Below are 14,748 nucleotides of genomic sequence, written 5' to 3' on the forward strand. Positions count from 1 at the left end.
AATGCTGGGAGGAATTGACATTTGATACTAAGGATGTGCTTTGGGTGGAAAAAATGGTTATTTGCAAGGAGGAATCGGCCGTTAGGTTTGATGTTAAATGTTTGAGTTTCAAAGAAGACAAGATCATGAACAAAGTTGATCGAGTTGAAATTATGAACATGAATTGGCCCGTCAAACTGGAATTAAGGACATGAATCGAGCTGATCAATCTTCTGGGCTCGTCAATTCATGAATCGAACGAAGAACTGACTATTTGCATAGAGACTTTATGTGGTTTAAAGATGGTTAAGAAGGTTTTTGTTAGTTTACACTTTTTGCATGGATATCCCTTTAGTCACAAATGACATCAATTGGACATTAAGTTAGATTAAAATAATTAAACAATAATTAAGTTAAATTTAATTAAAATAAAAAACAAAAAAAAGTGCCCCTAACAAAGTTCCAATATCTTGAACTATCCCTGGCTGATGGGGTCATGGCTTCTTGCCTTTATTTCTTTCTTTTTATGTGGGAAACCTATTGAGCATTGCTAATGAGTCTCCAAGGAACCTGCTTGATAGACAAGTTTTTTCTTTAATTCTATTATTATTAATCGACTTCATTTCAATCAATTTATTGTAACTTATTTTTTGTTTAATTTAACTTAATTTTGGTCTAATTGACATCATTTGTGACAAAAGAGGTATCAATGCAAAAAATTTAAATCACCATATTTTTTTATAATTATTTCTAAACTATATTAAATCATAAAAAATGTTGAGAATAACTAAAATAAGCCAATTGTAATATAGTCTACCAAAATGACATCATTCCAATTAGTTAAAATGAAAGTCCTTATACTTAGGATGAAAATAATGTTGTTTTGATTTCATCTGTCTCGTATTCTTTGGTTTTTCTTTTATTGTTTTCTCTTTCTTGTCTTAATACCTTTCCAAATATTTTGTGCCAACCATCTCTCCTATTATTTTCTTCTCCTATAACGAGCCATTGTCCTAGTTTCGACTATCTCATTTATTTTATTCTTTCTTCCTTTCCAAGACCCTTTCAAGCTTGCCATTCTAGATCCAAATTTGACTTTTTTTTTTTTTTTTTACTTTGATGAGCCGTTAAAAGGGTTTTGAAGTTGGAATGACAAGCTTGGGGATGAGATTTGGAATGATGGGTTTGAAAAGGTTTATAAGAAAAGAAAGAGAATATAAGAAGATGAAGAGAAAAGAATAAGCGAGATAGTTAAAGTTGGGATGATAGTTTATAGGAGAGAAAAAAAAAGACTAATATAAAATAATAAGAGAAACGGTTGATGTTTAATGCTTGAAAAATAAAAAAATAAAATGAGGGGAAGAGAAAATAAGAGAGGATAAGAAGAAGCAAAGGGGGCTACAATGGTGCCGTCTTGATTGATTGAAATGAAGCCATTTTGTCAATTTCATTTGCCGTCTAGATTCATTTTAGATATTCTCAAAAAGATTATATTATTGGTATTATTTGTGATATATTTTAAACTACACAATGTATGTAAAATTACAAAAATCTTCGTCACACGTCACCATCTCAAGTGAGGCATAATTTAGTCACGTGACTCATTGCTTTATTGTCTTATATAAGAGATATTTTATTATTTTACATATATAATGTAGTCTAAAGTATTAATATTATTTTTCCTCTCAAAAATAAAAACTACGATAAAATAAAAAACGAAGCCCATGAGCCCACGACATGGAGGCTCCCCTTCAGCAGTTAGTGAACCGGTTCGGAATGACCGGCGGTCAGTGCCTGACTGTATATAAACCGGACCATCTATTCTTTCGTCTACCTTCCGTCTAGGGCTCATCTCAAGGTACGTACAGTTCAATACTTAAATTCTCCGTCCTGATCTCGCTTGAAGTGGAATACTCTTTTCCGATCGAGGAGCGATTGCAATCGCTCTCTCTTTCTCTGCCCAAACGAAACGATTATCATTTTCACCCCGTGTTATCCAGGGTCTCTCTACTCTTTTGTGCATATTCTATTGCGCGTGTCCTTCGATATCTTTGTTCGCATTTTGAAGCAAATAGTAATACATCTGCTCTTAACTCCCTTTTTTGCAGTTGAAATTGTTTACTTGGCGATTTTTAGAGGTGTTTTTTATAGGGTTGGTTGCTGCAAGAAATGCAGTCTTCTTCAGCACTTCAACCCTACGCTGCTGCGTCTGCTCCGCCTCCGGTAGCCGGTGCTACTCCTGCCCAGCCCGTGAATGCTGGCCCTGCTTTCTCATACAATGTTCCCGTTTCTAGCCAGCAATCCCAGGTTTCAATTTTCTTTGAAACCCATATATAGTATCTGTTTCTATGCCATTTGTTAATCATCTCCACGAACAGAAATCTCGGTAGTAATTAATATATATATATATATATATTATTTTGTCGTGGTTTAAGTATGTGCTGGACATAAACTAATTGTAAGTTCTGTTTGATTTTTTAATTTTATATATCCAACCCAGCTGAGAAACTGGGTAGAATACTTGGCACACTGCAGAGACAGGAGCAAAAAAATAAATTGAGAGGGTCATTTTTTGTCCACAGCCTTACCCTTGCTCTGCAAAGAGGCTCGAATTCATGACATCCAGTCATAGGGCAGTGATACTTAGAATTTAATTGTTTCATTCCAGTAGAATCATTCCTGCGTCTACAGGCATCTTATTAGGCTTGAAATGTGAAAAAAATGGTAAGTCATAAACTTATAGAACTTAGTATAATTGTGTTCAAGCTCCCTAGTCCCTATGTTAAAACTTTGACTCATTTTAAAGGGGTTATTTAAATCCTAAAGGTGTGATATACTAAATATTTACCAAGGAAGCCTGAAGCCTGAAGGACAAGGCCTTGAAGTTTCAGAATTGTGTCCCTTAAAAAGTCAGGATTTGGGCTTCCCTTGGTTAATTGATCCTACTCTGGCCTCAAAACTTGTAGATTGGAAGGAAATACCCTGTCTATCCAGTGGGTTAGATACTTTAGGTTGGGTAAGGTGTTAAAAGGGGAGAGACTATGGCCATGGCAGCTCCCATCTTTCTCCAGAGGTCAATTATTCCCTATATATGGCATATGATAAATGTAATTCTCTATCATTTGTTTCTTCTTCATTTGTTTTTTTTTTTTTAAAATTTAAATTTATGGGCTGGAAAACTTCCTGCTATGAGTAACTGAACATGGTATTTAACAACAAACGTGTCTTTTCATTATTTTCAAACTTGTTTATTGCCAGGCATCCGCAGGCCAGGTTGAAAATTATGCATGACCTCTTGGTCCCCTTTGTTGCCAGAAAATAATTTGTGATTGCTTCTTGCAGACCTGCAAAACAGAAAACTATAACCACATTTATGAGTTTGCTAAATAGCTCTTCACCTTCAGTACAATGACTGCTGCTATTTGTTTTCTTGGAATTAGGTCTCCTGTTCACTTCTTGTCCATGCTATTATCTTTAGGAAATTTTCATTGCCATTGTTGTTTTCTTTTCTATTATTCTTAACTTCCTTAAAGTAAGTCTGTAATGGGCTGTGTTCCCAAATTAGATGTAATATAAGCGTCAGTAAGTTGGGAGTTGATTGTGAATAATCTTTTGAAAGGTTCTGTGTGATATCCTCACCGATGTGCTTTACACATTTGTGACATTTTCTTTGTTAAATGGAAGCCTGTTGTTCCTGGAGGGGGAAGCATTACTCCGCCTCCACCCACTGCAGCATCCTCACAACCACGCGCTCCTGGGCAGGCTATAAGTCCTAGTTCATTCATACCTGGGACAGCTATACAAGTTATGCCACCTCCAGCCTCTAAACGAACCTCGCCAAATTCTGCTGGGTTTTCTTTTAGTGGGAACCCTCAGTTGATACAGATTAATCAATTCAAAAAATCTGTATGTGTCGTATCTAGTTTCAATTAGAGTTGGCATAGTGGCCAAAATGTAATCATTATAACGTAAACATTGTGATGCACATATATTAAGTTGTGAACTTACAATGTAAGACTCTATGCTTAAGTTTTAGGTTCATTTGCTTCGCTATATTGACTTTACACTGGGTTCTGCTGGAACTCACAAAAACTTGTTTTGGGTAATTGTTTTGAAATGAACTTAATGTCAGGATCCTAATATCCGACAAGCAATTTATCCTCAATGAACGGAAATTGGGGCAGAAATTTGGGGGAGAATTGAGAGAAGAATGGAGGGAGAATAGAAGAATAGGAGGGAGTGAGAGAAAGAAGAATCGGGAGGTAGAGAAATTGAGAGAGAGAGATCAGAAAATGACTCGATAATTCTCGATACTTCTCATTAGCTGGGTTAGTGTTTATATACTAAGTCTAGATGCAACTTGACTTGGCACCAAGCTAACTACGAGGTACAATTTAATTAACAACTTGAAGGTACAACTGCATACAACTGCCATAAAAATGAATAAGGAATCCCTTTATAGAACATGAGGGTTCTTTACACTTAAAGTGGTAACGAATTAAAGGAGGACTTTATCATGTACCTAGGGTTTAGAATGGAATTTGGGAGAAATCAGGGAGGATAGAACAACAAGATAGGGAGAATTAGAGCAAAAAGAGAGAGATAGCACACATAATTAAGAGGTAACCGAGGTGATTGAGAGAGAGAATAGATAATTGAGAGGGAAGAATAGAGAAATCAAAGAGAAAATTGAGAGAGAATTGATGAGAGGGAAAATTTGAAATTCAAATATCATTCAACAACATACATTCTTTAACTACACTAGCCTATTTATAGGCTTAACAAACGAAGGTACTAACAACTACAACATAAGAGTACAACCAAAAGAGAAATACACATAATACCTATTCCTAATCTATCCTTGGGGTCATGGCAATTCCCCCCTCCCTCTTCTTGAAAGATTTATTGTCCTCAAGAACTTACAACGATTGCCCATTGCTCTTCATCCAATCCCAACCTTTTCTATTTGTTTTATTCTTCTTTCTTTCTCCTTCTAGGCTTATTCCTCATCGCTTTTACGTTCCTTTTCTTTTGGTTTTCCTGTACATATAAAATGTAGCCTTCCAAAATATATATGATCAAATTCTCTTCTTCAGTTGATATGTAAGTGCCAGTGATTCCCTTGTTCTTACTGCAGTCATTACGCCTTTCCTCAATGATTGAAACATGACCTCCGTATCTAGATTTAAACTTCGGAGCCCAAAGGTTCAAAAGTCCTAGCCTTAGGATCTCACCAGCCTTATGAGCAGTTTCCTTAGAGCCAATATAAGACTGTTTTGATTTGAATTGCTTGATCAGAACTTCTTTGATTGCACATGGAGCATCGAAGACTTGATTCAACCTAGAATAGATATCACATGCATCACCACTCTTAGCTTCGATTTGCTTCATAACGGCATATCTAATGAATCAATGTTCTGTTCCAAATCTAATTGTTCCTCAGTTTTTGGTAAGTCCAAAATCTGAGGATGGACTCTAGCACCAATACTCACACAGATAGATGGTCCTTCAGGCATCTCCACTATGTTCTTCCCAGCCATTGCCGGTTCTACCACAAATTTAGAGGATTCGATAGCTCGGTGGATTGTCCCATTTCTCGGTAGGATATGATCCAATCTCTCCCTAGGAGGAAAATTAGGAGAAATCCTTACCGAATTTTGCCTCGTGAACATCATCATAAAGCTCTGCATCTGTTCACGAATCTAGTTATCGACCTCTTCTTGTATACCTCCTACTTTCGCGTGAATTTGGCTGCCAATTTCCACACGCATTTGACTTATTGCCCCATCCAACTTCTTCTCCATTGCTTCTTCCATTGATCCTACACGGATTTGTAAGTTTGACGTAGAGGCGACCACTTGTAGCAGCTGCGACTCCATCTGTTTCATCCTAGTGTTGTTCGCCATCATAATTGAGGTTGTAGGTGAGTTTGCTGGCCAAGGGTCTTGCTTTGAACAATCTCCCGAAAATTGGTTGATTCTGAAACAGTTGCTACTATTCTCCCTCAATCGTTGCTTCAAATTCTTCAAGCCTAATTTGCTTCAAAACTTGCTGCTAACCAGTGTTCTAAAATGCGCTAGGCACTAGTCGAGTGCCAGACTGGGGCCTAGCGTGTTGGCGGGGCCTAGGAAAATTGTTGTTTTCAGCAATAATGCAACATAAACCTGCATTATTTTGTAACATTTGTTGCTTGCTCGCATTATTTTGTGCTTTCATCCAATAGTAAGTCACAGACAAATCAAATTATTGTATTAACAATAATTTCGCCCATGGTGTTGTACTTTTCCGATTCCCACGAAATTTCGCCCAGGTTTCCTAACAGTTGCCCATTCAATATGTGCTTTTTGACCAATGCTTTGCTTTGGTTGTTCTCTCTCTCTCTCTCTCCCCCCTAAATTTCTCTCGTCTTCCTAGACGAGTTCCATTTACTTCAGAGTTGACAATGCTCTCTAGTCTCTACTCGATCATTCTGATGATAAATCAAAGAGGTACACTTTGATTGATCTCCAATTTTCTCCAACAAATCCATTATTCTCTGCGCCCTCTGTTCAATGACTACTACTATAAGAGGTAAAGAACCTGCCTCCTCCTCTTTCGCTTCTCGGAGTAGCGACAACTATCACGTGTTCTTGAGCTTCAGAGGCGGGAAGACTCGTTGGACCTTTGTTGACCATCTCTACACGGCTCTTACGAACGTCGAATTTTGCACCTTCAGGGACGATGATGAAATCCAAAGAGGAGAAAGCATCAAGGTTGAGCTACGGAAGGCCCATCATGGGTCTAGGATGTCAATTGGCATGAAATTGTTGCGGTCGCCTAGGCTGCCTTTTTGAACAATGTTGCTAATAGTTGCTTAGATCTCCTGAATTGCCTGCTGCAATAGTTTCTTGTACTCGCCTAGGTCAGCTGCTACGATTTTGCTCATCAATCCTAATTTAGATGTGCAACTTTGATACCTCCTAAACCTGATCGAGTTTGTTCGGCCGAGTTCGCCTACTATTAGCTTCCAAATTCATTGGAATTTCTCTTTAGAATTCGCCTTCTTAAATTTGGACCTTAATTGCTGCTAAAAACTTTCAGATTCTCAGTTGAGTATCTTTGGCCGGTTCTGCCTTCAATAGTTGAACCTGAATTCAGCTATTAAAGTTTTCGAGATCACAATCGAGAATTGTTGGCTTTGATACCAATTTGGCATTGTAATGAAGCCTTAGGGCACAAACGAAGAAGAACAAGTAGAGAGAAAATAACCTCGAGCACTTCACTAAATTGATAGAATGAAAATTACAACTTAAAAGAAAGATAGCGAGCTGCTTATATATGTAGTTCACTGAACAGTAAGAGAGGCACCGCCTCATACTAACGCTCGGTAATAACACCACAATACAAACTACTGCACAATTAATCATAAATCATAACAACAACAAATCTATCATTACAAAACATTAGACACTTCCACTCTCCCCTTCAAACCAGGCTCCGTAGACGATAAGAACTTGATTTTGGATGACACTGTAGCAACGTAGTGGACTTTGGAACTAGCACATACAGATGACAACTTTATCCCAAGCTTTTTACATAAAAACCCAAATAGGTCTCTAGGTAGTCCTTAGTGAGAATATCAGTCACTTGATTAGATGTTTGAACATATCTGATTTCTATCTCACCACATTCAACCTTCTCACGCATGAGATGAACATCAATCTCAACATGCTTTGTTTGAGAATGGAAGATTGGATTCTTAGCCATGCTCTTAGCAGCTAAATTATCACTCCACATTATTGGAGTAGATACACATGGATATCCCAATTCCACAAACAATGATTTCAACCACACCAATTCTGTCACTCCAAGGGCAACAACTTGATACTTAGCCTCTCCAATTGATCTAGCAACAATCGATTGTTTCTTGGACCCCCACACAATAAGGTTTCGTCCAAAATATACACAAAAGCCACTAGTGGATCTTCTAGTAACCTTGCAGTTAGCATGGTCTGCATCAATATAAACCACTAAAGACAAATCATCCGGTGAGGGAGTGAAGACCAAACCCATGCCAACAGTGCCTTTAAGATATTGAAGCAGCCTCTTACAAGCTAACCAATGTTGGGACTTAGGATTAGACATGAATTGGCTCAACTTATTCACTGTAAATGCTATATTTGGCCAAGTGTAGGTAAGATATTACAATGAACCAATGAGAGTTTAATGCAAGGAAGGATTAGAGAAGGGATCCCCATCATCAGTCAATGAAACCCCAGCGGCCATAGGTGTATCACATGGCTTGCAATCTTGCATAGCAGTCTTTTTCAACAAATCAACAACATACTTGGACTGAGTGAGATAAATGCCACTACCATTTCTATAGGCTTCAAACCCAAGAAAATAATTCATAGAACCTAGGGTCTTAAGAGCAAAATATGTGTTCAAATCATGAATGCAAGAACTACATGTTGCTAAATCCAATCCAGTAAGGAGTATATCATCAACATAGACTAGAACAAAAAGCACATAACCGGTTATCCGTTTGATAGACAAAGATGCATCCGATATAGCTCTCACAAAACCCCAACTTTGTAAAGTAGCCCTTAGCTTTGTATACCAAGCTTGAGGGGCTTGCGCCCATAAAGAGACTTATTCAACTCACACACGAGTAGGAGACCGAGGATCGACAAACCCTTTAGGTTGAGCCATGAACAAAGTTTTAGTCAAGTCTCCATTAAGAAAGGCATTATTAACATCTACTTCTTGTATGTCCCAATCAAAAGTGATTACTAAAAAGAATAGAACTCTGATAGTTGGAGCCTTAACAACCGGGCTAAAGGTCATTGCATAATCCATTCCAGGAGTTTGGAGAAAACCTTTAGTCACCAACCTAGCCTGATATTTTAGTATTGATCCATTAGCATTGTATTTCACCCAAAAAGCCCATTTACAGCCAATTAAGTTCATATCCTTTGAAAAAGGAACCAAGTCCCAAGTATTATTCCTTTGCAAGATTGTGTACTTGTCTGCCATGGCCTTAACCTATCGTGAGTTTAAAAGAGCCTCATGAACTGAACTAGGTTCAAGATTACTCACTAAAGCATGAGGAGAAGTGGTTACAAGTTGTTTAGGAGAAGTGGTTACAAGTTGTTTGGCTTTAAGTCTGGTAAGCATAGGGTGAACTGAAGGAGCTAGAGCAGCCTTGAATTTAGGTAAGGTAGATTTAGAAGTTGGTGTCTGAGGGGGCAAAGACTACAATGCAGGAGAAGTAGTTGAAGTTGTGGCATGGGAACTGGTGGAGATAGAATGAGACCCATTAGAAGCTAAAGCTGGAGATTGTGCTACTTGAGGACACATTGAAGATGTAGGAGAAGGAATAATGGGTTGAAGAAAAGCAGTTTAATACCCTAAGGAAGTTGACATTGCTTTAGATATAGAACGAGAAGTTGGAAACAAGATAGGAAAGGGAAACTCATTGGCATTGAATTGCACATGCCTAGACACACACTTTCCTTGATGGATACAAGCATTTATAGCCAACCTGAGCATGACTTTATCTAATAAAAATACATTTGGTAGAATGGAAATCGAACTTGTGCTTGTTATAAGGACGAAGATAGGGAAAACAAGCATAACCAAAAGGTTGTAGCAAACGATAGTTAGGTGGCTTCTGATATAACAATTCAAAGGGTGTGTTAAACTTGATAGGTGAAGCAGGTAGCAAATTTATTAAATGAACAGCTGTCTAAAAAGCTTCCACCCAAAATTTTAAAGTCATTTGGGCATGAGATAACAAGGTTAGGCCCATTTATGCTATATGTCTATGCTTTCTCTCAGTCACACTATTCTGTTGATGAGTGTGCGGGCATGTAAACTAAAGGCTGAATGCCATTAGCATGAAGATAAGGTAAGAAGAGTTTGAATCCCACCCCCCTTGTCAGTTTGTAAGGCTGACAAAGCATTAGATTTAAGTTTTAAAGGGTACAGCCAAGTGTATCTAGCGCATGCATCCACAAAGATTATATAGTATCTAAAACCTTCAATAGACAGAACATGAGCAGGTCCCTATAGGTCTGAATAGACCAATTCTAAAGGTGTAGTAGCAGTAATTTCACAGCTAGAAAAAGGAAGTTGACTCAATTTACTAATCTTACAAGAGTCACAAAAAGACAAATTTGAAAGTGAACAAGACACACCAATTTTACTCATTACGGACTTTAGTACATTCAAGGATGGATGTCCCAATCTAGCATGCCACTATTGACAGTCATTTGTGTTTTGAGCAACACTCACAAAATTGGACAGCTCATGACTAAATGAGTTCTATTTATTACATGAATTTTGTCTATTACATGTATTCAAAGAAGAAGAAATAGAATCAACAGATGAAGACAATAGGGATTGGGTAGAATTGCTGTTGACAGCAAAACAAGATGCTAGAAGTAGTCGATACAACCCATCCTTAAGGTGTCCCCGAAGTAGCACCAGCCCGGTAACTTTGTCTTTAATCAAACAAACATTTGGATGAAACTCAACCACAACATTATGATCACGAGTTAATTGTGAAACACTAAGTAAATTTTTCTTCATATTTGGAACATGAAGAACATTGGGTACTGAAAGAATTGAAGTAGGTTTAAATTGTGTACATAAATAACTAGTACCAACATAAGTAATAGGCAGTTGCTTAACATTGCCTATGGCCACTTTATCTCTACCGTTGCAAGGAGTATGCAATGAGAGATTGCTTAGGTTTGAAGTAATGTGATTGGTTGCCCCTGAATCGACAAACCAAGAGGGATCTAAAAAGGAAAACTGAGTAACAAAATTATCAAAAGAAGATGAAGGTTTTGAGAAGCTACTATAGTGAGAACCTTGAATGGAACCTGTCTCACTCATGCAGGCTCCATTAAAATCACTAAAGGAAGCCATATTAGTTCTATAATTGAGCTGATTTCCACCATTAGGTCTGTCTAAACCTTGATTAGACACTCACTGAAAATTCTTATCAAATTGGTGATTAACACTTGTCTACAAAATGCCCTGGCTTCCCACACAATTGACAATAGATCCGTCTATTAGATGCTCTACCTCGGCCTCTCCCTCCTCTATTCATGTAACTATTTCCTCTTTGAGAATAACTTCCTCTATTAGTACGAAAACCATCACTACGCCATGTAGGAAATGACGCAACATTTGCATGCATAGTTGAGGTAACAGAATCAAAACTTATTGAATGTGATGAATTCTTAACCGACAGCCTTTGTTCATGCATTAAAAGCAAGTATTGAACCTTCTCCAAATCAATGTCATCCATCTGATATGTAATTAGGCTCACAACAGTTTCGTAATCCTGATCTAGTTCGTTTAGTATAGCAAGCAATAAATCTTTGTCAGTTAATGGTTCTCCTATAGCTGCTAGAGCATGGCTGATCGTCTTAATTTTAAGGATGTAATCATTTATCGAAAGTTCATCATTCTTAATTGACCTTAGCTTTTGTTTTAATTGAAAAGACTTAGCTATAGTTTGACGTGCATAAAGGTTTTTCAAAGAGAGCCATACTTGGACAAATGATTCACAATTAATCACCTGCGCTAAAACTTCTTCGCCAATGGTAGAGAAGAGCCATCTTAGCCGGAGTTGATCTGATCGAATCCAACTCAAGTATTTTGGATTAACCACATCTCCAAAATACCTTCTTTTGGATCGGACATGCATTTTAGTGGAGGAGGTGTTTTATTGAGAAACGAAACTAGATCAAAAGCTTGAATTGTAGTAAGAATTTGAGCCTTCTAGAATATATAATTACTGGAATAGAGCTTTATAGGAATAAAGCTAAAAGCCTTTGCAACTGTTGAGAAATCAGATTGAGACGCGAAAGACAAGAATGGAAGAGGAGAGGCGGATGAACTAAGAGCAGGATTAGAGGCCATTAGAGGAGAGCAACCAGGCTCTGATACCATGTAACGAAGCCTTAGGGCATAAACGAAGAAGCAAAGAGAAAATAACCTTGAGCACTTCACTGAATTGATAGAATGAAAATTACAACTTACAAGAAAGATAGCGAGATGCATATATATGCAGTTCACTGAACAATAAGAGAGGCACCGCCTCATACTAACATTCGGCAATAACACCACAATACAAACTGCTGCACAATTAATCATAAATCATAACAACAACAAATCTATCATTACAAAACATTAGACACTTCCACATGTACCTAGGGGTTAGAATGGAATTTGGGAGAAATCGGGGAAGATAGAACAAGAAGTTAGGGAGAATTAGAGCAGAAAGAGAGAGATAAAATAGACAGAATTAAGAGGTAACAGAGGTGATCGAGAGAGAGAGAAAAGAGAATTGAGAGGAAAGAATAGAGAAATCAGAGAGGAAATCGAGAGAGAATTGTTGAGAGGGAAAGTCTGAAATTTAAATATCATTCAACAACATACATTCTCTAACTACACTAGCCTATTTATAGGCTTAACAAACGAAGGTACTAACAGCTATAGCATAAGAGTACAACCAAAAGAGAAATACATATAATACCTATTACTAATCTATCCGTGGGGATCCTTGGGGTCGTGACAGACTTGTTGGGCAGTGATGTTTCAAGGAATTCATATGTTGTTATTTATCATCTGATAGAACCTGTGAACAAGTGCAATGCTAAATGATTGTACTACCTGTCATACCTTAGTATATCATGGTTTTGATTCCTTCATTCCTGGCAGAATTCTTCAGTTGATGTTGTGCAAGAAACCAACACTTTGTCATCTGCACCATCTGTTTCTCTACCTGCTCATAATACTTCAAGTTCTGCAACTGCTGTACCATCATCTCCTAATTTAGGCCCGTCTACCTTACGGATACCCTCTGCCCCATTGTTTCAAACTCCTCCAGGAATGCATGGAACTCCTGCAACGCCTGGTCCCTCTGGAACTTCTTATTCTGCACCTGTGCCACTGAATCTGATTGTCCCATCTGCACCTGTAGATTCTTCCTCTTCTACACAACTAAGACCCATTATGCCAGCAGCCTCTGCTCCAACAAATCCAGTTGTTCAGACTCAAGCTTATGCTCCCTATCCATCTGTGCCTCCCATGGCTGTTCCCCCTCATGGACTGTGGTTGCCACCCCCACAGTTGAGTGGCTTGCCGAGACCACCATTTCTACCATACCCTGCTACTTTTCCTGCTCCCTTTCCTATGCCGCCACGTGGCATTTCTCTTCCTTCTATCCCATTGCCAGATCCCCAGCCTCCTGGTGTCACTCCTTTGGGAACTACTGGTGGATCCCCTCTGCCTTCTGCTGCTTCTGGCCCTCAGATGACAACTAGTTTGGAGATGCCAATGCAGCAAGAAACACCTCCAGGAACTGGTATGTCTGAAATTTCTGTGATCAACTACATACCTGGTGACTTCAGATTTTATATTTCTTCTTAACCAATGTGTGTGGGGGTTGCAGATAACATGAAGCAGGTCAATGACATTGGCACCAAAGATGGAGCTGCGGTTGGTGAGCAATTAGATGCTTGGACTGCCCACAAAACTGGAGGTGGGGTGGTATACTACTATAATGCTTTAACAGGAGAATCCACATATGAGAAACCTGCAGGTTTTATGGGAGAGGTATAACTGTTTATTGATTAATTGCACATTTTCAAGCTTGTTTTTTATTGTTTACTTTAATTGCATATTTTCAAGTTTGTTTCTTATTGTTTACTTTTTGGGATAATTACACCTCCCTTGAGGTTAGGGGAAATTACACATGGTGCCCTTACTTTTTTGGAAATTACAGTGACCTCCCTTGACTTTTGAAATCTTGTAATGTTTTACCCCCCACAATTAACTGCTGTTAATTTTTTAAAAATACCTGAAATGCCCCCCCCCCCCCCCCCCCCCCCCCAAGCGTCTCTCTATATATCTTTCATCAAGAAAGACACTGCTGGTTACCTTCATCACCACTGGAGGAGTCCCCAGCTCTTGATCACCACTAACTGCTCTCTCTACTACTCTCTCCAACCCTCCCTCTCTTTCTCAATGGGAAAACCCCCATTGCAGGGGTTAAACCCCATTTACAGTGGGTTTGAAACCCATTGCAAATGGGGTTCTGGCATTCTGCTCCCCATCTTCAATGGGGTGGGATTGCTGGCAAACCCCATCAGCAATGGGGTTATGTATATATATTGTTATGTACATATATATCTTTATGTATATATTTGCTTTATATTTCAGTATATAGTTATATTTTTAGTTAATTTCTTTATATGTATTTTGTTTATATTTATTTTTTAGAAATATATTTATATTTATACAATATAAAATATAGTTTCTGTAATTAAACAATAAGATTTCTGTATATATTTTTACAATCAATATATATGTTCTGTATTTTTTATAATTATAAAATATATTTTTAACAATTACATATACTAGTTTATATATATTTTTGGTAGTTATAATATATTTTCTGTATTATAAAAATATATTTGAAGGGAGAGAGGAGAGAGAAAATGAGGAGAGAGATAGGGGCACAATTGTCTTTTTATCCATTTTTTTAATGGATGGGATGGTTGTCATAATTTTCAATAACACAGGGTTACCATGTGTAATTTCCCTTAACCTTAGGGGAGGTTGGTGTAATTATCCTTGCCTTTTATGTTGTTATTGTTGCAATATGGAAAACCACCACATTTTTTTTTGCAACATGTATCTGAGAACTGCATCTTCTCCATATATTTAATCCTCTCCATCCTTGAAATGCGTGGAAGTTCAATTTTAGTT

At 37.8% G+C, this 14,748-nt stretch overlaps 1 protein-coding gene across 6 annotated transcripts in view; it reads left to right on the forward strand.

Moving 5' to 3' along the window:
- The first annotated feature begins 1,718 nt into the window (after nt 1–1,718).
- The window catches only part of LOC127809762 (pre-mRNA-processing protein 40C), an 87,371-nt gene continuing 74,341 nt past the window's right edge, over nt 1,719–14,748 (forward strand). For 5 of the 6 annotated variants that reach the window (XM_052348810.1, XM_052348813.1, XM_052348814.1 and 2 more), the window contains exons 1-4: nt 1,719–1,837; nt 2,088–2,286; nt 12,697–13,342; nt 13,430–13,593. In XM_052348810.1, the coding sequence (XP_052204770.1) occupies nt 2,149–2,286; nt 12,697–13,342; nt 13,430–13,593 (948 nt within the window). In that variant the 5' untranslated portion in view covers nt 1,719–1,837; nt 2,088–2,148. The remainder of the gene's footprint in view (nt 1,838–2,087; nt 2,287–12,696; nt 13,343–13,429; nt 13,594–14,748) is intronic. The other variant, XM_052348815.1, reaches the window with a different exon arrangement.

The sequence above is a fragment of the Diospyros lotus genome, chromosome 9 (assembly GCF_014633365.1).
Source record: "Diospyros lotus cultivar Yz01 chromosome 9, ASM1463336v1, whole genome shotgun sequence".
Taxonomy (NCBI): domain Eukaryota; kingdom Viridiplantae; phylum Streptophyta; class Magnoliopsida; order Ericales; family Ebenaceae; genus Diospyros; species Diospyros lotus.